Raw genomic sequence first — 23166 nt, 5'->3', positions numbered from 1 at the left:
TTTGCACTCTCTCCTCTTTCGTTCTTCCCGTGGATGCTGTATTTGATTTGGCTTTAACGCGATTCCTCGGCGGAGGCGCGGCAGCCCCCGATACGTAACCACTTCTGGCGGCCGGGGTGTCTCTTCGAAACGGGGGACGAGTCGAGGGGAACTCGATTATCCGCGCCCCCCTCTGTCGCCTGCTTTCGCGGGAGACTCTGATTAATTCATGCAAGAAAGAAATACGCCGCTGTAGGCTACGCGAGATGGAGATTAGGCCAGTCTAAAAGGATTGCCACGTTTTCCAGGGGATTTGTCTCGTTCCGAAACGTCGGCCCGGGTTTTCGTTCGTCCTGACAGCCTCGTCGAGGGGAATGAGTGTCGAGTTCACGTTGGAGGGATTCAAGGGTAGCAGGATCCTAAGTAGGAAGTTATGACGAATTCTTTACAATCTTCTTCGAGCCATTGAGCGGTTTGGATGTTTTAAGTGTCCGCAGCTTCGGCTGCAGTAGTTTGTCGAGAAGATCGCACACGAATGTCTAAGACACATGTACACAGACACACATGGCACCCGATTCTATCCCAACCCTGTCCCCACACCTTGTACCACAGTGTTCTAACCTCGTTCTCGTATTTTAATTTCTTTTTCTCGTACACGCACCTCTCGGTACAAGCAAGAGTCTTTAATGATATGACGATGACCATGATGACATGACACGATATGATATGATATGATAATGAGATGATTAATGTGACCATGACCATGATTTCTTACCATGATTTTATATTTACTTATTTGTTGCACGTTGTTTGGTGCGTCTCCGTAAGCAGTATGACGCGCTCGCAGACCCACTGGCAAACCGACATTTCGGCGGCAAGGAATCGCGCCCCCAGTCGCCCGTAACGCTTGATTTTCTTCGTCTACGTTTAACCGAAACCTTATTGGACCGTTTCATGCCCTTCGACAGCTTCTTGCGCCGCGAGAACTCGCTTCAAATTGCCCGAACTTCGGATCGCACTTTTTTCACTCGGGAAAACGGTTGCAACAGCTTCCACTCGTTTAAAGCTCATCGAAACGTGGAAGACTCGGGTCACGATGCTCGGTACGCTCTTCAGTAAGAATCAGAGACACCGAGGAAAATTCGCCCGCGAGATTTATCGCTTTGTTTATCGCCGGGACGTCGCTCTCCGTCGCGGATGAGTCTCGCCCGCGTTATTGTTTCGCAGCCGACAGCGTTCTTCCATCAAGAATCCGCCCGAGGATTTGCGCGAGTCGCCTCGAATCTCCGCGGGCCGCGGAGACGTCGCGGCGCGTCCCTTGCCCGTCGTCAGCCGCTGGGGGAAACGTCGAAAGAAAATCCACGGAGCTTCCGTCCCCCTTGGCCGCGTCTCGAGAGAATCTCGAGAATTAATTAGCGCGGCCGCTCGCAGACGGCCATTGTGCGTCCGGGAAATAAACGGAAGAATAGGTTTGCGAGCTGAAAGACGAAGAATGGGTTTTTGAGAAGCGATAAGGCTGGGAGGAGCTGCGGCGAAGGGCAGGAATGAAAACAAAGAGACGGAAACGCGAAAGAGCGCTGCGACGAAGGGTTGCTTATCCGCGACCGCCACCGTTCGCTCGCGGAATCGTGAATGAAAATGTGTCCCGATCGACGTGAATCCGATAGGAGGGTGCAGGGGACAGGTGCCCGGGCAAATTGCGCGCGGAGCACCCCCACCGATGACGCGTTCGTTGGCCTCCAGACCGCTGGGAAGAGTCGAGTCGCGTGTCGCGCCTATTTTCACCTTTCTTTCGATCTTCTTCGCTGGTGGTTCCCTTCCTGCTCAATTTTATTTCGTGACACGCGCGCGAATGCAAAGAACCGCACGAAATGTCGGGTCGGCCAGTCGACCGTTTGCCGAGCGCTGGCAGTCTGTAAGTTGAGTTTAATGCATGTTGTTTTGTCTGTCCTTGCATGCAGGGATTCGGTTTTGTAACATTCGCAAATAGTGCTGACGCGGACCGGGCACGTGAGAGGCTACACGGCACCGTGGTTGAGGGCAGAAAGATTGAGGTGTGCATGAACATTCTTATACTTATATATATATATACATACATATATATATGTATACATCGCCATTAATTCATTTAAACACTATGTACTTCTTTGCAGGGACACGCGAGAGGCGCACGCGAAATCGTTGAACGCTTGTCGCGCGCGCCTCCCGCCAGATCAACAGGCGACCAACTGCCTGCTCCTGTCCTTTTTTTTTCAATCACTAACATCATTAAAATGATTAAAATTTCACTTCGTAACATTCGCGGAGCGTTGGTCGCCTATTTGAAACTGATCTATCTAGATGCTAAGCACCGCGACGAGTCGCGCTCGTAAAGGCCTTTTTCCCTATCGATCTCGTAGGTCAGGCTACATAGATCGCCTGAAGCTCTGATTGCTTTGATGTCGTTCGAGGGGATGCCAGGTATCCGCGATTTACGAGCGCGAGCCTCGCGGCTAGTTTTAAGCGCAGAACGGTTCTGATCAACAGCTGGAGGACGAGGCTCGTGCCTCGTGGACAAAGCGTGCATCTTGATTCGCGATTTGCAGCCACGAGGCATCGAATTCTCGAATTCTGACGGAGCCACGGTCCCTCCCCGGAGCACGTCCATTATCTCGGTGCAATTAGTCGAGAGAATATTGCGGGCTGGAGACGAAAACGAGCCCAGGGAACGCGTGCTCTCGCGTACTGGGTCGATCCGGCCGGACCACTCGAGATCTCGAGTGCAGCGGATCGATCGGCGCGCTCCGAGGATCGCTCGAGAGCCTCGAGTGATCCGCGATCCTGGCCAGCGGAGTGACTTGCACACTCTGCTCTCGAAATGAGAATGGAAATATACCTTGCAACGTGAATCGTGGGATCCGATTTGGTGATCGCAACTGCTTCGCGGCGATTTAAAGGAAGCCCCTTTCGAGTACTTCGATTCTCCAGTTCTGCAATTCGATACCGAACGATCCCAGGCAAGTTTGAAACGCACAATGGACAAATGGCTCCGCCAGAATTAATCGCGGGACAGCAGATCGCGGCAATGGCGTTCGAAAGTTCGCGCACGGTTACGTTGAACGTGAAATTTATGAATAATTCTGAAGTGACGCTGATGCATCTGGCGATCTTTTATCGATCGGCGCCTCCCATTTTGCTCACCGCCGATACCCAGCGACAAATGGCTCGGTTTGATCGAATAACGCGATTGATCGTCTGGCTGCGACGTTGCCTCGGAATTTCGAGTTTGTCAATGAGCTGGAGGCATCTGGATAATCGAGCTCCCTTGCTTTTGGTATCTGGCTTTCCTTACGTTCCATTAACTGTCTTTCGGAATTGAAGATCGAAGCTGAACACTCCGAGTAGCAAAGCTCTCTCTATTAGATTCTCTGATTTCTCACTGACGACCAGTGAAGACTAACATTCGCCACGTATCTGCCAAGTACTCAACGCAACTGCAATTTTAATCGCATCTCTCCAAACACTTTCCCTAAACAGCATGTTAACGAGCCTTCCACTTGTCGATCGCCAGTCCACGCGTATTCGATAGCTAGCGTGTCCGCGCTTTCTACGAGAGGATCCACCGGCCGCCATTGCCGATCCGCGCCGCGACGCCTCCAGATAGACGCGAGCAGAGCCACTGACGCGGACGTACGTCGATTAAATCGAGAATGTGCGCGCTGTTCGGCCCGAGGGACAATCGGATTAACGCGTCCGCGTGGGTGGCGCGAGCCGCGTGGCAATCGACGAAGTTGAAGGGGTGGACGCGCTCGAAACAGCGAACAAAAAAAAAATTAACTTTGCAAAAAATGGAGAAAGAGAGAGGGAGAGAAAGAGTGGGAGGGAAAGAACGTGCATATGCAGACGTACGTGCAAAAGAAAGAAAGAAAGAAAGAAAAAAAAGAATACAAAAAGAGGCCAGCTTCATCAGCGAACTCGGCCAAAACCCATCGCTTTGGTCAGCGACGAGAGTAACGCAATAGAATGATACGATGAAAGGCAGAAACGATGCGCACGCGTCGAGAGAAAACATATTGTGTCTGACGCGAGTCTCTTGTTGTCCCCTATAGAGTTCTTCTGCGCGCGAGATTGGGGACAGAATCGCGGCAAAGATAAAACGATAAGTAGATCGATAAAGTGAGAGAGAGAGAGAGAGAGAGAGAGAGAGAGAGAGAGAAATGATTACCGAGCAAACTGATTAGACGAGAAAGAAATGACACGAAATCGTTGAGAGAGCGAGCGAGAGAGCAAGTAGAGAAATTGAGAAAGTAAACGGGCAAACGCTGAGCGAGGGACACTGAGGAGGCCAGTCGAAAAACGATCCCCGAAGTGTCCGAAAAGGTAAGGATACCACGCGCCAAACGAGGAATTCGTTCGGACGACCAATTTGGAGTCGCGACGAGATACATCGCCTCGCACTGCCCGCTCTCTCACCCCGATACCACACGGGAATCGCACGATCGACATCACACGAACGCTTTTACTACCTCTCCCCCCCCCCTCGATTGTTTTTCCACCGCGGGCCGGAGCGCGGGCGAGCAAACACGTTCGATGTCTCGATTGCCTCTCGGGCGGCTGACCAACCGTCGGGCTGTACTACTTAAATTGATACACGACCGCACAGAGCGCAATAGCGAGCGTGCAGGCTTGGAAATATGAAGGTAGAGGCCTCGATACTTCGATGTCTTTCCTTTTCACTCGCGGAAAGCTGATTGTCGCTTGTTATCGGTCAATTGATAACGTGGGATGAGACCTTTGTTTTTTTAGATAGCACCCCGGTAAAGAGACTTTTAGGAAACGAGGCTCGCAGATATCGAACAGTTTGCCGCTTCAGCTCCGAAGAAACTCCTCGTCGCCGCAGATTCACGATTCGCGAAACTTCCCCCCCTCCCGCAATCGCGCCTCGAGTTCCTCGCGTTTCCGGTTCGATCTCCCACGCCGCGTTTCCGTAATGGTCCCGTACGCTTTTTCGCGCTGCTAGCGTTAAGTTTACACGTAAGCGAGACGCTCGAGCGAGTACTTTCGCAGCTGGCCAATATAAAGATTCACGATCGTGGAGCTCTCCGGTCGGATCGTATGGAGTAATTCGGCGCAGTCTGACCTGTTTATTTTTTTTTCTTTTTTCGACTGGCGCTGTTGGTCGAAACGGGTCGACGTCGAGGCATCGCGAGCCTGACGAGGCTTTCATGGTCGTCGGGTTAAAATTAACAAAGCTCTAATGCCCAATTACGACGTTACACGTGCTAGGTCTGCTCGTATTTCTGTCGGGCGTAATAAGCCGCGTGGTAATTGAAATTTACGAGCGTGCTTTACGGGTTCGCGGGTTTTTAGAGTCTCGATAAAGATGGCGGGGTCATTTGAACCGCCCGCTGTGGGGAATCAAGTTCGACGGCTCGATAAATGTCGAGCAAGTGTCTGCCACCTATGTTCGCTCAGAGGCACGGGGAATTATGTAAAGAAGGTATTAATTCCGACTCCGCCTCTCCAGTTGGCGTTCACTTAGGGTCCCCGCGTCGCTAATCGCTCGCATTTCCAAGGTATCTGATGGTAATTTCGTTGGGCATATCAAATATCTCGCTTGATACGCACACCCTCCCCTATATTCTTACGTACATTCCACCCCTACGTCGCTCCTAGCGGTGTTTCCCACCTAAAACATTTCCCATCAAATATTTCCTCCCCTCAAACATTATCTCTCCATATTTGCCCGGTTATCTGATCGCTCCGCGTTTGTTCTGCGGGCACCAGCCCCTCGCCGGCCGGGAATTACCACTCGAACCCGTTCCAGCGGGTTAATTAACCCGGGGAGCCCGAGGAACAGGACGAGGAACGAGCCCTGTCAGCCAGGAAACTCCACGAATGGGTGCTCTTCCGTTTCACGAGGATTCGAATCGAAGGAATTACACTTATCCCCCGTTGAATAAATGGCAGTGGATGGGCGTCGCTGTGAAAAGGATTCGGGTCTCCTTGCCATCCCCTGGACGATATATCTCGACGGTGGGAAGCAGCCCTGGTTACCGAGCTCTTTCAAGGCTCGCAACGAGTGCACACAATGCTCGACCGGGGACTACAAAGGGCGTTCGTTAAGATAATGGGCCTGCGAATGGGGGAGAGGGGAGTGTCGCGAACGGGGGCTTCATCCCCCTCGGTGAAAGGGTCCACGGGAAGTTTGAACTGGTTCAAGCACCGGTAGTAGTTAGAGGAAGGCTGATGTGGCCCGATACTCTTCGATTATCGAAGGTCGGTTGGCCTCGTTAGCACCTGAATTCTGCGTGGGAACATTGTTGACGCTGAAGAAATGGACTCGGCGAGAAATTGGTAGCGTCGCTAATTAGGGAGTAACGAGGCAGCCATTCACTACGAACGCCCCGGCAGCTGGTGGCGATTTTTGGACGAACCTTCTCGCGCGAGTGATGGATGAGTTCGGGGGATGGGCTTCGATGCGAACTGGAAGCAACCCAAAGTGAATTGGATATTATTTAGAACGGCGCCGAGAGCAACGCGAGAAGGAAATCGGAAAGCGTCTAAACAAGCCGAATGAATAAGCGATGAAGCGGATTGCAGGGAGGATCTAAAAACGTCCGGGATCGTATAGCCCGACGTCCTGACAAATGATCGAGACCAGCAGGGCTTGGAATTACGTCGATCAGCCCAGGGAATGTAGATTAACGAGCAAGAAGTAACGGAGACACGTGGAGGTAAGAAGAGCTTCCTCGAGGACTCCGTGTGGCGCATGGATTCCGGGTCACTGCGAACGAGGATGACACCGATGGAGCTGAAAAACTGTGGAAAATGGGAAATCCTGAAGGGAGGAATTAATCTTCGTCGGAAAGACTGGAAGGAGCTCTATAAAAATGGAGGGAATGAAAACAGCTGCAGGGCAGGTCAAAAGACTGTTTCCTGCTTCTAAGCGATACCAGAACTCCTGGAATACGTAACTTCATCAGTTGCAGCTGAATCTCTTCCCTCCCCAAGATGCTCCCTTGAAAACCACGCGAGGAAAATGAATTAGCCACTCAATTGGACCACGATTCCAGTCCGCGGCCAATGCTCCAGTAGATGAAACTACCCTAACTAACCCATTTGTCTCAGTTTCCAAGAGGTGCCGATGTCGGGGTAGCTATCGTCGGCACCTTCGAACGTATCGCCCTGTCTCGCGACGGAATCGATTTTCCGCGCAAGCCGCCCAGGTGAAAAGGCCGGCGGAGCCCGAAGGTCGAAGCTGATTAACGAGCAACGACAAAAAGCTGCTCCACGGCAGCCGGAACCGCGGCATTCCGAGAAGACGGAAGTTCGCCGGGGGCTCCTCGACCTACTGGCGTCTTTGGCTGGCCGTAGCTCGTGTACTCCACTCGGCGGCGTAACGACAGGTGGCGGTGGATCGAGTTTTCGGCCTTAGCAAGTCAAATTTATGCAGATACGGCCGGCTGCTGGGGAGTCGAGCGAGGTTGCGCGAAATTTCCAAAGCTACGACCGACCACGCGACAACGCGACCCTCCGAGCCTGCTAACTTGGACAGAGTACAGCGAGGGTGAGAAAGATTTTGGCCGGGCGTGGTGTAAAATCTCGGCCCCAAACGCCCTTCAACGGGACACGCTCTCGCTTCGGCGATAAAACCGGCTCGGTTTCTTCGTCAGAAACCTTGCGATGGCAAGTTCTTCGAATCGAGGAGCTCGTCTTCGATGGATTTACAGTAGGATTCATTCCCCTGGGTCTCCAACGCGAGGAAGGGAACTAATTCGATAGCGGAGACCGCTGACAGGCCAGCTTGTTATCGAACGAACCTACGAGCATTGTTAATATCAATTACGAGTGGAAAAGTTACGAGTACAATGAATCAAAACGCGAGACGATAAGGTTGCTAATGAGGAAAGTTGCGGAGCGATTGCATCGACAACAGTGTTGCACGAATTCGTTCTCACATATTTATTAACAACTTTATCCGCGGGACACGTACATACGCCGCCCTTTTTCTTTTTTATCGCCAGCGGCATTCACCGGCCCTAAACGCCTTTCCTCCAGCCGTTTCGATTCGTTCCTCGACGATCTCTCGAGGGCGCGCGAATAAACACCGACGAGTAGCAATTCAATTAAACTCTAAGAGATTGGAGCAGCCCCGGCCGTCCGAACTCGAAGGGCTGGCGTCTGAATAGCAGCTTATTATTTCTCCTTTCCGCTGCAACTTCGCCGCGATTCCCATCAGCGCGGACGTTATTTCGCACTTAGCTCGAAAAATCGATCCTCCAGTCGCGTTCCATGCCGCCTTAACGAGCCACGATTTACAGGGCGGGGAGACGAAGGGCGGGGGGGGGGAGGGGGCAGTTAGATTTACTCGCTTCCTGCAATTCAATTCAGATCGCGCTGATACACCGGATTGGCCGGAAATCGTGGATCGTTCGTGTCAGGCCGCGTCACGAAACGGTCTCCGTGTTACTAGCACGAGCCACGGCCACTCGGTATCGCATTGTTGCAACGATATCTGGCTTCCTTTCGCTCCGTCGAGGCTCGTTTCTGCGATTCGCTAAACGTCGCCGACCTAATAGCGCGGGACGAGGTCTGGGAGCGAGTCGATCGCGAACCCTATTAGACACAGACAGCGAATTGATCGCCCCCTCCCCGAGTCGCGGGGCAACGGATCGGTGTATATTGCGTCGACGAGCCACGTCGACGTCTAACCTCGCGACGGAGATTGAATCTGAAAGTAGGATCCAGCCGACGGTTAGTGGAAGAGTGTTGCACGGCCGCTGCGAACCGGCAGTGGAATCTCCGGGGGTTGCGCCGTAATTCCCCTTGATCCAAGCCAACGTCATATTGCCCGTCGGTGAACGACGCAGCGCGCCACGCTGACGGATTTACGCCCGGCACCGTTCGCACGTGTAAATAGAGTTAAGCCGCGGCAAATCCAGCCGATGATTGTGATAATATTGTAGCAGCAGCTGCGTCTGACTGCGTCTGATAGGGAAATATGCGAGCGCGCCCAGTCGCCTATGGTGGCGGAGTCTGCGGGACGGGTTAGGATTTGCTAGGCTTGTTGATGATGTCCATTGCTCCGGATAGTCTGTTTCCATGGGCTATTTACACTGCGGCAGAGTGGATTGTGTGCGATGGTTGTTAAACCCGCTGCGAATGAATAGAACAGCGGGTGGAGGAGGGTGAAAGCTGGAGCTGCTGGTTTAGAAGTCTAAACACGCCACGAAGTAGGGTGAACTTTATTGTGCTCTCTAGTAATTCACGCTTGCTCCAATACGTATCTTCGCCCCGTCGAGTGTTCAGATGGCAGTAATATACTTGCAAGGGGATGGAAGACAGGCAGCGTCACGAGCAGGGGAAGTCTTTCGCGAAGGATCTTATCCTCGAGGAGGATATCCGACAGAATTGTATCTGCATCTAAAAAACAGGCAAACAGAGGGAGGATAGAGGAGCGAAACTATGATGTCAAAGTAGATTGCGACAAACAGTATGCGCGCACATGAAGCACGGAATCTTTGTTTGCCATACGTGCGCGGCAGCCTCCGCTCTCGACACGTGTAAATTCGCGTGGTGATTGTTTCGCGGATCACGGCACCGGCTCCACCGCTCAATCGCCCTGCCCTTGGATCGATTTCGTTCTCCCTGCAAAGAGAAAAATGCAATCCACGAACTTCCCGTATCTTCCATCGTTCCAGCAGCCGTGATTCCCCATCGCGGAGCTTAACGAACTTGAAATTTCCATCGAAATGGACTTTCGGGATTTCGAGTTATCCCGCGGGCGAATTCGCGGCATCGGAGTTCGTTTGAATTTCGCGACTGTTCACCGGTTGGCACGCGATTTCCCGCGTGGCTGTCGCAAATTGGCGAGATTAATTCCGGGGAATTTAATCGACGTCTCGAGTGACTGAGGCTGTATTTACCTAGCCGGGTTCCGGGGATGCTTGGTCCCGATGCAAATTTAAGTTCGCGACGCGATTGTTTCGCAAATTGGGGCGGCTGCGCGCTAACGACGCGCCATTGAGGGCTCTTCGATCTGTGCAGAACTTACTTCCATTAAGTATAGTTGATAAAAGTGTTGCCAGTTTCCCTGGTAGCCTGATCTCGCGCGAGAAACCCGGACAATCAAGTGATATCGTTTCCCTACGGTGAAATTAATCGGGGACCAGTAATTTCCTGCAAAAGCAAACGACAGCTGGGAAATTCTAGGGGGTTCCAAAAGGCAGAATGAACATAGGTGGCAGAGTTATGTGAAAAGAAAGGCGCAAGGATCGCGTAAAGTTCGAGAGGTAGTTGCGAGTGTGTTTCTTCGCTTTGAGGCGATATTTTCCGCCCCTCGCGAAACGGATGGAAAGCAGGGGGAGAACGGTGCCGATTTGGCGCGGGAGGAGGTGAAAAGCGAGGCGTACGGTAAGAGTAAAGCGGCCTCGATAAAGAATATCGTCGGCCTGTCGAGAGATCGTCGGCCCTCTTTCGTTCAGCCAGCGACGAAAGTACTCGCGCGAAATTGAAGTAATCGGAAATCGACGGCAACAGTCTCTTGGTTTTTTTCTTTATTCCTGTTTCTTTTTTTTTTTTTTTTCGAATGGTCCAGGGAAGCGGAGCGTTGCGAGGAGGATGTCGAATGCTTCCTCGCTTCTCCTCTGACAGATTCATTTCCTTCTCTTTTTACTTCTTTGTCGAGACAGTGTTTTACGTTTAAATACTCGTAGTTCGAGATGATTACTCCCTGTGCTCTGCTTTCCTGGAGTTGAAGTTTGAAGAGATTAAGGTCGATCGTTCTTGGTGTCCTGATGGATGAAAAAATATTGCATTCTTCTGTGATGCAGTGGGTTCTTTTAATTGACGCGGGAGAAACGCGGTAATTTCAAAGATATTTGAGATGAATCTTATGCGTTGGATAGTGAAGATGAAGGGATGGATAATTTGCTGGATGAAATATCGTAACTCGAGGACACTAGAACGATCGATCAAGTATTTGTATTCTTGGTCCTGAAGACACAATTTCTAACAAGAAGTCTCATTTAATCGAATCGATTCAAATGCATTTTTCTTCGACATCGCCATTTATGTTTCTTTCGTTTTTCTTAACTTACTATATCAATTACCCTCGCGTATCACCTTCAGAACCAAGAATTCGATGAAGCAAAATCTCCCAGGGACAGAAACAGTTCCCTGGGATATTTCGCTCGCTCCTTTTCGATAAGTAACATTTAAAGCGTTCCTTGAATTTAGACGAGATTTCAGAGCGGAACGGGGGTCCCTTCGATTCCAGCATTTGGCACAAAGCAAACCTCCAGAATCTTTCGACACGTAGCAGCGCGGCAACGCGATTCTTAACGAACCCTTTAAATGCCAAATGTAAAAAATCGGGGATCATTCGGTAGAGACACATACCTACTGAGAGATATCTGAATTCAAGAGAAACTTGCAGCTGAACGTCGCCCAGACTTGCCTAGAAAATGTCCATGTTCTCGGGGATAAATTTCCCCCTCGAATTGTCCTCCACTTTGCCAGTTGTTAACGTAGAGGCAACAAGGAACGACGCGCAGCTACAGCCATTTTTAAATGGGCGCGCGATCGTGATTCCCCTGAATCGAGATGAAAACCAGAATTCGAGGACCAGCACGAAATGGCAGATTCGCGAATCCGATCGCGCGTCCATCGACGCTCATCCGATCAGGCGTGATTCGTGCGTGGCTCTTGGAATTGGACGAAATTGGCGTTGTTCGATTTTTACACGAATACCTGCGGTCCGACGGACACTCTCTTTCACAATTTTGCCGTCCGTGAAACAAAACAAAAAAAAAAAAGAAACGCACTCCATCATCGCGACTCCGAGCTTTCTGGCGCAACTTCCACGGGATCGTTCGCGCAATTTTTCCACCCCTAGCTTCGTCGCTATTGCGTTTCCAAGTGGAGGTGCTCGATTTCAAAGTCGAGACACAGGGGTTGTTAGCGCGTTTTAATCGATTACCTTGTTGCGCCGCGAGGGGCGGTTTTCTGTGGGAAAAGTGTGGAAGTTGTCGATGAAGACGTGGTTAGTCGCGGTGGATGAGCATTCCTGCCAGCACGAATCTCGGGATCGATCGATACGATATAACTAATAGCCTGTGGGAGTAATTTGAAGGTGTCTAACGGTGTGCTTTTGATTTGATAGGTGAACAACGCGACAGCGAGGGTGCAGACGAAAAAACCACCGACGGTACCCAACGGTAGGTGGCAGATTTACTTTTTCCTAGTTGTAAGCTTTATTTAAGAAGCAACGTGGGTGTTTCTGATGTTCCTTTCGATGTGGGAACAGCAGAATTGTAGGGTTAGATATGGAGATGAATTTCAATGCAGATGTCTCGTGTTATTTGATCATTTTAACGGCTGGTAGCGTCGATTTATTCGACTGCAACAAACTGCTAAGTAACGAAGCTCGTTGCCGTCTTTAGATCGCGCGAAACTTTTACGTGGAACAATGTCAAGACGCTTCAACTGTTCAAGTTCGCTCGTTCTCGTTCTCAGCGCAGCTTCCGCTGCCAAAGTAAATACCACCCACACGTTTCAATTATTTCCACATCTCGGGACACCCAACCTTCGATCATCCGCAGAGTGATCAACGCTGAAACTCTTTACTCTGCTACTTCTTTAATCCCACGGAACTTCGAACGCCATCGATGCACTTCAGGCTCTCTTCGCTCTGCTGCAGTTGTTATCTCAAATTATCATTCGCAGACATCGGTGTTTCGAACTGCAAGTAGTTCTTCGTCGAGGGAACTCATTACAGTGCCTTGTTTCCTCTTCAATCGTCTGGAGCGTGGATCCTGGCGGCACACAGTGGTTCGAGTATACTACATGCTAGCTGGACAAAATTATTTTTTCGCGGTATTGGGTTTATATGGGGTTCAAATTGTGTCACAGTTCATTATTTCACCAAAAATATCAGTAAAATAAAAATATGGCTAATTCAATAAAGGAAAAAGAATATTGTACTGTAAAATAATATTGTACTTTAACTATAATTATCAGTTCCAACATTATGATTATTCCTGTAATTTCTGAGTTTTCTATGGAATTTTTAAAAAAATTTCGAGCCACAGTTGACTCACCTAACATAAAATGGCTATTAAAACAGTATTTTACTATATGTTCCACGTTGTTCCACGCTAGAAGGGTTGAATGTACGGAAAGTAGAGACTTTCTAGTTTTTTTTAATCACATGATCGATCTGCAGAAATTTGCAAAACTATATATTGTGAATTGTTTTCGAGTACGACGCTCGACAGGAGGGATAGCACATTTGTTATATTTCAGACTCTATACGTATTATAGATTAACTATAACTATAAGTGTGCCTTATAACTATTAATTTCTTGTTAATTACATTACATTACATTATAGAGTCTGAAATATAACAATAGTGCTATCTCTTCTGTCGAGCGTCCCACTCGAAAAAAATTCACAAAATATAGTTTTATGTTAGGTGAGTCAACTGTGGCTCGAAATTTTTTTAAAACTCCACAGAAAACTCAGAAATTACAGGAATAAACATAATGTTGCAACTGATAATTATAGTTAAAGTACAACACTGTCGTTTTGTTCTTTTTCCTTTATTGAATTAGTCATATTTTTATTTTATTGATATTTCTAGTGAAATAATAAACTGTGGTACGAATCAGGTTTGTTTCTAACAATTTCAACCCCATATAAACCCAATACCGCGAAAAAATAATTTTGTCCAGCTAGCATGTAGTATGCTCGAACCACTGTGCGGCAGCCCGAGCGTTCAAGTGTTCTTACATTTGCGTTCTGTATGCAGCTTCTGGCTGCAGCAGATATCAGGGAGCCCATCGCGATCGCACGGTCCTGCTCTAATCCGATTGTCCGAGCAATTGGCTTTAATCTAAATCTAATCACGACTCCATTATGCGGCCCCATTCAAATCGTGACTTAATTCAGATTAGCGGAACGAACGATTGCTAAATAGATAGTATGTACCGAGTTGTATTTGGCGGAAACTAACGGGGTCAGGCGAGCGTACAGAGATTCTATCGAACGGCGTTCGCTGATCTCCTTTTTAATCTTCGACGATTTCTGTCGGAGGTAACGTAGAACGGATTCAATCTTTGTCTATAATGTGGCGAAGATATTGCCACGGATTTGTTTTATACCCCCGTTAAGCGTAACATACACAGACCATTCCTATGCACTCGAGCAGACCCATGCATCGCGACTTTTCTCTACTCAAGCACGAGTCCCAGCACGGTTATAAATAATCGCCACTCGAGCAACAATGACGATCGCACGGTGCCAAGTGTTTCCTAACTCGAGAACCGTTCGAATAACCTGGATCGAACACGACGACGGCCGACGAAAGCATTTCTAATTATAGGCGAATCGGTTAGCCCCCTAATCGGTTAATTGACGCGTCTACGTTCGAGTAGCACAGCAGAAGCTAGGGTCTCAGAGATAGAAAATGATCTAGCATTCGGTGGATATTAGTTAGCAAATTCCGTGCACCCCCAGAAAGACACTGTCTTACAAGGAGAGTATTTTAGGTGTCCGCCTCCGATCATTTTGATTATTGGATATGTTATAGAGGACCGAAAAATAAGAAATACGTGTTTTTTTATTTTTCCCTGTTTTCATATTTGGAGGGTGAAAACTGCGCTCAAAGTTAGGGGTGAAAAATCATTTTTGTGGAATATCTCGAGAACTATTAGAGATAGGGAAATAGTGTCAATGAACGAATTTTGTGTCTTTGAATGCGAAATATGACTGACTCACCAGATTTTCAAAAATCCACAAAAATGATATTTCACCCCTAACTTTGAACGCAGTTTTCACCCTCCAAATATGAAAACAGGAAAAAATAAAAAAACATGTATTTCTTATTTTTCGGTGCTCTATAACATATCCAAAAATCAAAATGATCGGAGGCGGACACCTAAAATACTCTCCTTGTTAGTCGAAATCCAATTAGATGGATTAAAATGAGAAGCAAAGATGGTGGATTAGTGATCAACTGAGGCATCCTCGAACATCAGACACTGTCAGGATCACGCCAGCGATAGGAACAGTTCCCCCACATCCATCAAACAACAGATACCAGTAGTTTCATCGATTTCCACCTGGCCGATGCAATTCCTTGCCTGACCACATCAGTCGGCGAAATTCAGTGCAGCATTCAGATCGCGCAATTATCCACGTACTGAAGCCCATGCCCACAGCCGCACGCGGCGAGATTAAGGTCGATTCAGACCGTTTGACGCGTAGCTGGTATGCATCGTGAGGATAACACCTCTTAATAGTTGGTTCGACAGGTATTCCCACAGGTTTCCAGCGTGGAAACGCCACGCGTTCGCGGCTCCACTCGAATTCCAGCCCGACTAATATCAAACGGATTTCATTTCGTTAATCGTGCCCACAAATTATGCCACCTTCATTCTGCGATTTTAATATCGCGAACTCTAAAGAATTCTCAGTCACCTAACGACCACTTTATACCAAAAAGGTGCATCGCGTTGAACGCAAGTGTTAATACCGGCGAGTCCCCTTAATTAATTATAAGCCCCCGTATTTATTCTCTCCCTTTCTGCAGTATCTTTTCATTACAGTATAATAAAGATATACATATCTCGGACGGTATTATCATTCTTTCGCCCCCGTCTGAGACGCCTTCTAAACGCTTGCGTCGCCTCTTCCTTTGTTCCTCGCGTGGACAAAGCGGCAAGCTAGACGGCAGCGTGAATATTCAGGCTGCTGAGAACGCGCGTATCGCGCGTCAGCATCTGGGGGAAAGGTTTCTTCGTTGCCGGAGATTTCGCCCGGTCCCCCCGGCAGCTTTTACCATTAACTTTTCACGCGCGTATCGACGGCGCCGTCGACAAGAGACATCAGCGTTTCGCGCGTCTCCCACCGGCGGGAACGGCCGCGAAGAATTCCATCGGGAATGGGATCGATGAATGCCTTTTGGCTGATCCGCGAAACGGGGCCGTTCCATAATTCCTCCGTGTTGCGCGGCACAAGCAGCCCCACCGATACTTTCCCCGTAAATTGCGCGGCCCTCGAACGGAAGGGTGATTATGGATTCCCGCGGCAGGGCTGGCTGGGAATAAAACGTAATCCGTTGATATGGAAATTACCGTGGGCAACGGGTAATGCCGATGAAATTGTGGCGGCCGCGTTATCTGTTATTACGGAGAAATTAGACGATGCCCGAATTAATTAAATTTTCCATTCCCCTGCACGCCGGAGATTCGTGCTTCGCAGTAAATGAAACGGCGACCGGGGCCGATTCCGCTGTACGGGGGGAACCGTTCTCCTCGTCTCGTTGCGGTGTAATTTGCCCGATTGTAATCGCGCTCGGCCAGATTTCACCCGGCTGTGTAATCTTCTTAAAAATAATTCACGCTTAATATTCGGCCGGCCTAGCGCGCAGCTTCCAAGCCGCGCTTTCGACCCATTTCTGTCGTCGGAGACAGTTCCCCGGTTATTGGGCGAGGCAGCAAATATCGGCTGCCTTCAGCGGGGTGCAAAGTAGTTTGGGGAGTCGCGTGCGCATCCGGAGTCGCTGGATTTCTGGCGCTGTTTCTTTCCGACGTTACCGTCGCTGTCTCCTCGAACTTTCCAAGTGTCGCGGGCCGTGATGACTTCCTCGGAATCGCGCGATAGCTTTTAATTCGCCTGCGGGCGATGGGTCAGGGTTTTGTGGGACAGATCCCCGGGGTCTTGGAAGGAGCTCGTCTGGTTCGTTCGCTAGCTTTCTCGCGCTTTCTGTCGCCTCGAAGGGGAACGCTTCCAAAGCGGATATTCCCGGCTGACAGTCGCGCCACGGTTTCCCGAGTCCTGCTTGATAATTCACGCGGTCCATTCGGAAAGCGTAGGCCGGGTCGTGGAGAAATGGAAGAACCCATTCCCGAGGGTCAGGGATGTTATTCCAGAGTTAAGCGGAGGGCGCAGGGTGCTCGATACTAGAATAAAGAGAGTTTGCGAGGTCGAGAACTTTAGTAAAAGTTCGAGCTCTTAATCGAAGCGATCTAATCCTTGACGGTCAATCATTCGCATGTGTGCCACGTCCAACGGAGCGGCATTTCCCCATTGAAGGCTGCATAACCGTTGTTTATCAACGCGGAGGAGAATTGAGATTTAAATTAGACGGAGATATGCACGAGATTCCACCGACGCTAGATAGCGTGTCCAACTCTCGCTGGTCGTCCATGATACCGCTGACTGGCTGTGGGCGAGACCTAGGGAAATCGCCGAGGGGGGTTAAGGTTGGACGAATAATTCGCCACCTTCCGTTTCCTTACGGAGATACAGCCAGCTGGCACGCGATCTAACGATCAATCCTCCGAGCGACGTTCGTCCGTCAAAGCTCGGCCATCCTAGAATCGCGACCGTCACGGGCATGTAAATCACTGTCCATTAGTGTCGCGTCTCCTAGATCTTCCTAGACGAGAGAGACGCGACCTCTCCCGCCAGTGCAGGGAGGATGCATCAGAGACGATAACGTTGATTAGAGCAGGCGATTTTAGCTGGCGGACTGTACACGCTCGCGGCTCGCTGAGCGATATTGCTCTACTGACGTCACGGAATTCTAAAGGCTCATCGCGAGCTGGGCTCCTCGCGTTCGATCGTTTTTATTTGAAATTCCATTATCGCGAGCGCGCCATCCGAATTACAAATGCCGATTGAAATTACCGTACGAAATACGGAGCCTCGCGTAATTTATCCCCCGGGGCCGGGGCCTCCGTTTCGACGTCGGCGATAAATCCCGATCGTTCCCGTATTCATGAAAAAGCCGGCCGACGTATACACAGAAATTTACATTTATCCCGGCACTGTCTTTTTCCGGGGCCGGCTCGCGGACAGACAAATTTTCCTGCCGTATGGAGCCATACCGGTCCATTCGATGCTAGTCTATTCGGAGCTGTGCGTCAACGGTGATTGGCGGGTTTAAATTAATTCAGAAATGCGTTCACGGTTCGATGGATTGGATGGGAGAATATGCAATAATGGTAAGGTTTTATAGTCGATAAATTACGTTTTTACTCTGTCGTGAATTTTACAATTCACTGTCGATACGTTCTTCTGGATTGGCTGGGCTTTCGAAATTCTGCAAAATAGCGTGTAAAGTGTCAAGTGGTGAATCACATATTTCCCATGCTTTACATGTTCCGCGTATCCCATGTATGTCGCGCACATACCGCGCGTCTGACATGTACCACACCCCCAAACCGATTCCATATATCCTACGTTTCCGCATATCTCGTGTATTTGGTAGTGACACTTACGAACTAAATTCCTCCTAAGGATATACTGCCCGAAAGGATTGGTTGATAGGTTCCACGCTGAGTTGAATGTCTTTAGAGACAGTTTAGTTGTTCTTATACGTCGACGTTGCATGCTTATAGCGTTTATTTTATTTAAATTAAAAAAAACCGTGGACGTGGTGATATAATTGTGTGTCCAGTGTTTTAACAGTTCTAATACGTTTTTCATACTTCTAACGATCCTTTCATTCCCCAGATTGCCCTTACATATTCTACGCAATGTTGCTAATATTTAATTGTGTTTTACAATGCGACCGCAATTTACTGGAAGGGAAACAATGTCACCATCTGGCGGTATAACTTATTAAATAAACTGCCCCTAGGCCATGCGACCCTGGGTGTTTAGTTTGTAGTTTGTACATGTTACTGCATATGTACAGGGGCAATTTCCTTTAATGCATCTATTAGTTTATAGCATTTCTAATTCATAATTTGAAAATGGGGGCGCGCGAAATTCCAATTATATATAAATAGGGTTCCTACGTTTCCCACGATGTTTCCACCGTTCCTCTGCTCCCCTCATTTTTTGCACATACTCAACAGTCACCTATCGTATGTTTTGTACTTCCCATTTCTCACGCATTATAGCTATGTCCTTCCCACAATCTTCAGATAATGTTCCGACGATATTTCATGTTTTCTACAGTTTTCCACGTCTTTCACATTTCTTACTTCCTTCACATATTTTCCACGCTTACAACGTTACAACGTTACAGAACTGAAATATGGCTTCCCGCCAAAACGTACAAAGTGAAGTGAAAACAGAGAGAAGCGTTTAAGAGAAACTGACGCGACCGAAATGTTGCTTTTTGTGGGAAAAAATTAGTTTTGTGGGAAATAAAGGGCGTCGAAAGTCTTGTGGGCTATTTAGAATCCCCATTTTATGGGAAAAAGTCAGTTCTACTGGGAGAAAGTCAATTTGGTGGGAAAAAGATGGCTCGGAAACTTTATTGGGGTATTTAGAATTCCTGAATTTGTGGGGAAAAGTCAGCTTTGTGGGAAAAAGAAAGTTTGGCCTGAGTTATTTAGAATCCCGAATTTGTGGGAAAAATAAGTTTTTGTAGGCTGTGCCATGTGAGGACATTTTCACGTTTGCAGGTGCAACTCGAAATTCCGCCTCCCTTGCAGGTGCGAGAATCGTACAGTGAATTTCGGAACGGCGGTTTTTTGAAAGGCCAGACCTGCAAGAGAAGCAGATTTTCGCGCTGCACATGTGTATTGTGCACGATCATAAGACGATTTGTTCTCAAATTGAAAGCAGTATGAATTCTTTTAGTATCTATCAGCCTGTCATATCAAATTATGGGAAATCAATAGATGCATTTCATAGAAAATGGTTCTTTATTTTCACTAAAAAATTCCTTATTTTCTAATACACTTGGTTAAACTTTACAGTAATAATTACAATAATAATACTTATACTATAGTACATACTATAATAATAATTACAGTAATAAATAACCCTGCTATTTTACTTGCTAATATTCGAACGACAAAAGGAAAGTAGAGTAGGGAGAAGACGAATGTCTCGTCCACACCCACGATATATCTCAAGTATCGCGCTGATATCGACACGAGGATAATTTATTACACCAGGCGATATTTTTCTGGCGAAGGATTCCCGTCGTAGATACCACATTCGTGGGAAAACACAGTTGGTCGCTTGCACAGGTCTGCTCCCACTCCCTTTTGAAATAAAAGGCAATCGATCAGCATCTCGCCACAAAGGGACAGAGCTCCTCTTGTTCTTCGTCCTCCTTTCCGCGCCATAGAAGCAGAAACTCTGCGAGCTTCGGCGACGTTCGTCTTCCAGAACGAGAATTTCCCAAGGAGATTCGCCCCTCCCCGACCAACGATGGCGTACTTCTTATTCATTCGTTTAATCGACGGCCAATTAGGGCGAGATAATTGTAATTACCGCTCCTAGTAACAGCCGATTAATCGAGAACGACGATGGACCGACAACTCTTGAAGCTTTCGACTATTATAATAGAACATCGAAGGTGTTTCGGTAGAAGGGTAGTTTCTGCGGAGGCTTAAATATATGTGCAACAATTAAGTCTCGTTATTGCATGAGTTTATAAGGAACCAATATGAAAATTTACAGGGTGAGACACCTAATAGCGTCCATTTCCCTTGCATCTCACGAATATGACGAAAATACGACAAATAGAAAAATTAATTTCCTTTCCCTTAATCCATTTACCGTGCAACAACAACGTCACACTCGAGTCAATAAAGCAAAGAAAGTCAGATAACCCAGGGATCTCTGAGAACCCTTGGTCCTTTTCTTACTTTTCAAGATCACCTTCTGCCTCAGAGCTCCTAGTTTATCTCCCTTCTTCCCTCGGACGTTTCCTCCTGTTGCCAGGAATGAATCGAGATTACTCTGCCGGGCCTCGCATAAAATGTAACTCACCCCGTAAATTTTCGCGTTCCGAGCGCTACCTTAAAACGACATTCTCACCTTGAAGTGTATTAACGTGGACTCGATGGTTTTTGTGTTTCAGTATGCGTACAATGGCCAGAGGGTAGGTGCTTCCACGACGTGCCCGAGTCGGCACTGCTGAATCTCTACTTCGAGATCCGTGAGAATTGCCACGGGTTCTCCTGAAGGCGATGATCAGGCAAAGGCGACGACACTGGTGACGAGAGGGAGAGAGACAATCGACGGATCGACGCTTGTCTGCTCGCGGTACACGCGAGGGACACGCTGAGAAAAAGTTTAAATTTTAGTTTCTTTCTTCCCAACAGCCGCCAACACACCACGACCAAGCCAACAAAAAAAAAAAAAAAGAAAGACAGCCACGAGCGTAGAGAGTCGCGCGAATCGGTGCGGAGGGAACACGGTCTCTCCTCCGATCCGCGGCTCCTCTTTCTTCTTCTTCTTTTTTTTTTAATTTTTCTTTCTCACTTCTCTCGAATTCTGGCCCCGCCAGCGAGTTTTTGCTCGAGGAAATTCGATTCAACGTACCGTGCCCGTCAGAGCTAAGTCGAGTCGCGGCGCAGTAGAGAAGTCAACGATTCCCGCGCCCGGATCTTCAGGTTTCTCGCCTCGTTCGGCATGCTCGCGAATTCCGGCGCCGAAGCTTTCCTCGATTTAGCTCGCGGGCACGTTCCGGCGTAGAAACGACACGGCTATCGTCTCGTTTCAAGGTCTAGCACTGACCCTTAGATGGTCCTCGCGAAAAGGCACCGTTGCTCCCCCTTACGCCCCCACCGCCACCGCCCTTACGCCCCCGCCCAGCCTTTTCTTTTAGGGTTTTCGATGATTCCAGCTGAACCAAGGTGGGTGTACAGACTTTATTTACCTACAACTAATTGCTCGTCGTTGAACCAGCTCGCGAGTACTGTTCACTCCTCTCTCTCTTATTTTCGTTTCTTTCTTTCCATTTGTCTTCCTCGCCCCCACGGCGAGGGTGTAACTCTCGCACCACACCCCCACCCCCACCCCCCAGATCCCCACGTTTCTCACGCACACAGTGTTTCTTCCTCGTTCTTTTCCGCGGCGGGAAAGAGCAGCCCGTTTATCGTGCCCCGGCACGGCTGAACGCTAGACAGATGGATCGTTGAAGCCGGAGGGAAAATTGCGCTCGGCGGAACGACGGGGGCACGCGTGAAATTGCTACGGAACCTTTGGCAAACGTTTACGGGCCAGCAGTCGCTCAGAGCTTCGCGGTCTGCTTTGCAGAACGTCGGAGACTCTGGTGTTCCTTGTTCGGGCATCCTGGATCACGCGGGGCACTTAATGTAGCAATTTTCCCCGATCGACGGAAAGAGGAGAAAGAAACTGGGAAAGTGTTCTGCGAATGATTTAGAGCCATTAGAAACGACCCTCGCGAGTAGTGTCTATCGGTCAGTGGTAGGTCGGCACGAGACAGAGCGAACCTCTAGTTCTTAGGTGAACGAATCGATGATTCCTAATTGCCACACGGCTGCACCGTCAAAGAAACTGCAGCGCGGAGCTCCCATTACGAGTCAGTAGAAGAAGGCACGTTTTCTTTGGCCTAGCGCGATCAATCTTCTTTGAGAGCTGTCGGGATCCGAGAGACAGTCGCGTCTACGAGGTCCACCTTCGCTCGAGCTCTCGCTGACGTTTCCACGCGTGCACCCGTGACACTTTAGATTGTAAAACTAGTGATAACGGAGTTACAGGGTAAACGAAAGTATTTTAGCAACATGTTCGCGTAGATCTAGATACTCACTTATGGTGACATTCCATGGGACGCTTTTGTTCCTTCGTACCGAACTTTACAAGCGTACAATTTCCATTCTTTTTTTTTTTATTTTTTTATATTACTTTTACTATTCCATTTCTCGCCGTGGCGTTACGTCACGAACTGACACAGGGTATTGTTTCTAGTGATTGTCAGAGAGTTACCTTCTAGACGTAGACGGTGTAGCGTACACGAACGTCGAGAACTCCATTTACTGTGCCATTTCGTTCGTGATCCTGCAAATAGAGGGTCGATGCGATGTCTGGGTAGCTCGCGAGTTTGATTGGTGGCCAGCAGAGACGCAATTTGCGGGATCACTGAATCGCTGCACCGAACGGTGCATAGAGCCAAAACTTAGAGAGTAACGGTATTATTCCGCGTGCGTGGATAAACTTGCACGTTTATAGACGCCTGATCAGACGCGCGTTCCAGAGGCAACCGTTGGAAAGGCAAAGTGAAGCATCGCCGAAGAGCTCTCGGTTACGTTCAATCGGCTCGGGGGCGAGTTAAATATCATCCCCCGCGGTGGTTCGGGCAAGTGGACACGCGACGAGATGCGCCACTTTGCGTTTCTGGATGGTGGTCCGACTTAAAGAACGCCGATAAAGTGCGACGAGAACCGCGCCGCGACGTGGAAACGACTGCAAGGGACTGTGGAGGAG

General features: G+C 48.8%; 1 protein-coding gene across 5 annotated transcripts in view; it reads left to right on the top strand.

The window, feature by feature from the left end:
* The window catches only part of LOC143372090 (RNA binding protein fox-1 homolog 2), a 228523-nt gene that overhangs the window by 165421 nt on the left and 39936 nt on the right, over positions 1–23166 (top strand). For all 5 annotated transcript variants that reach the window (XR_013086208.1, XR_013086207.1, XR_013086209.1 and 2 more), the window contains 3 exons: positions 1941–2033; positions 12125–12179; positions 20798–20818. Coding sequence is in view for 2 of the 5 variants with exons in the window: in XM_076817995.1 (XP_076674110.1) it covers positions 1941–2033; positions 12125–12179; positions 20798–20818 (169 nt within the window). In the remaining 3 variants the exon portion in view is untranslated. The remainder of the gene's footprint in view (positions 1–1940; positions 2034–12124; positions 12180–20797; positions 20819–23166) is intronic.

This window comes from Andrena cerasifolii, chromosome 8 (assembly GCF_050908995.1).
Source record: "Andrena cerasifolii isolate SP2316 chromosome 8, iyAndCera1_principal, whole genome shotgun sequence".
Classification (NCBI taxonomy): domain Eukaryota; kingdom Metazoa; phylum Arthropoda; class Insecta; order Hymenoptera; family Andrenidae; genus Andrena; species Andrena cerasifolii.
Note: the sequence above shows the minus strand (reverse complement) of the source record. Positions and strands in the feature narration are given on the sequence as shown.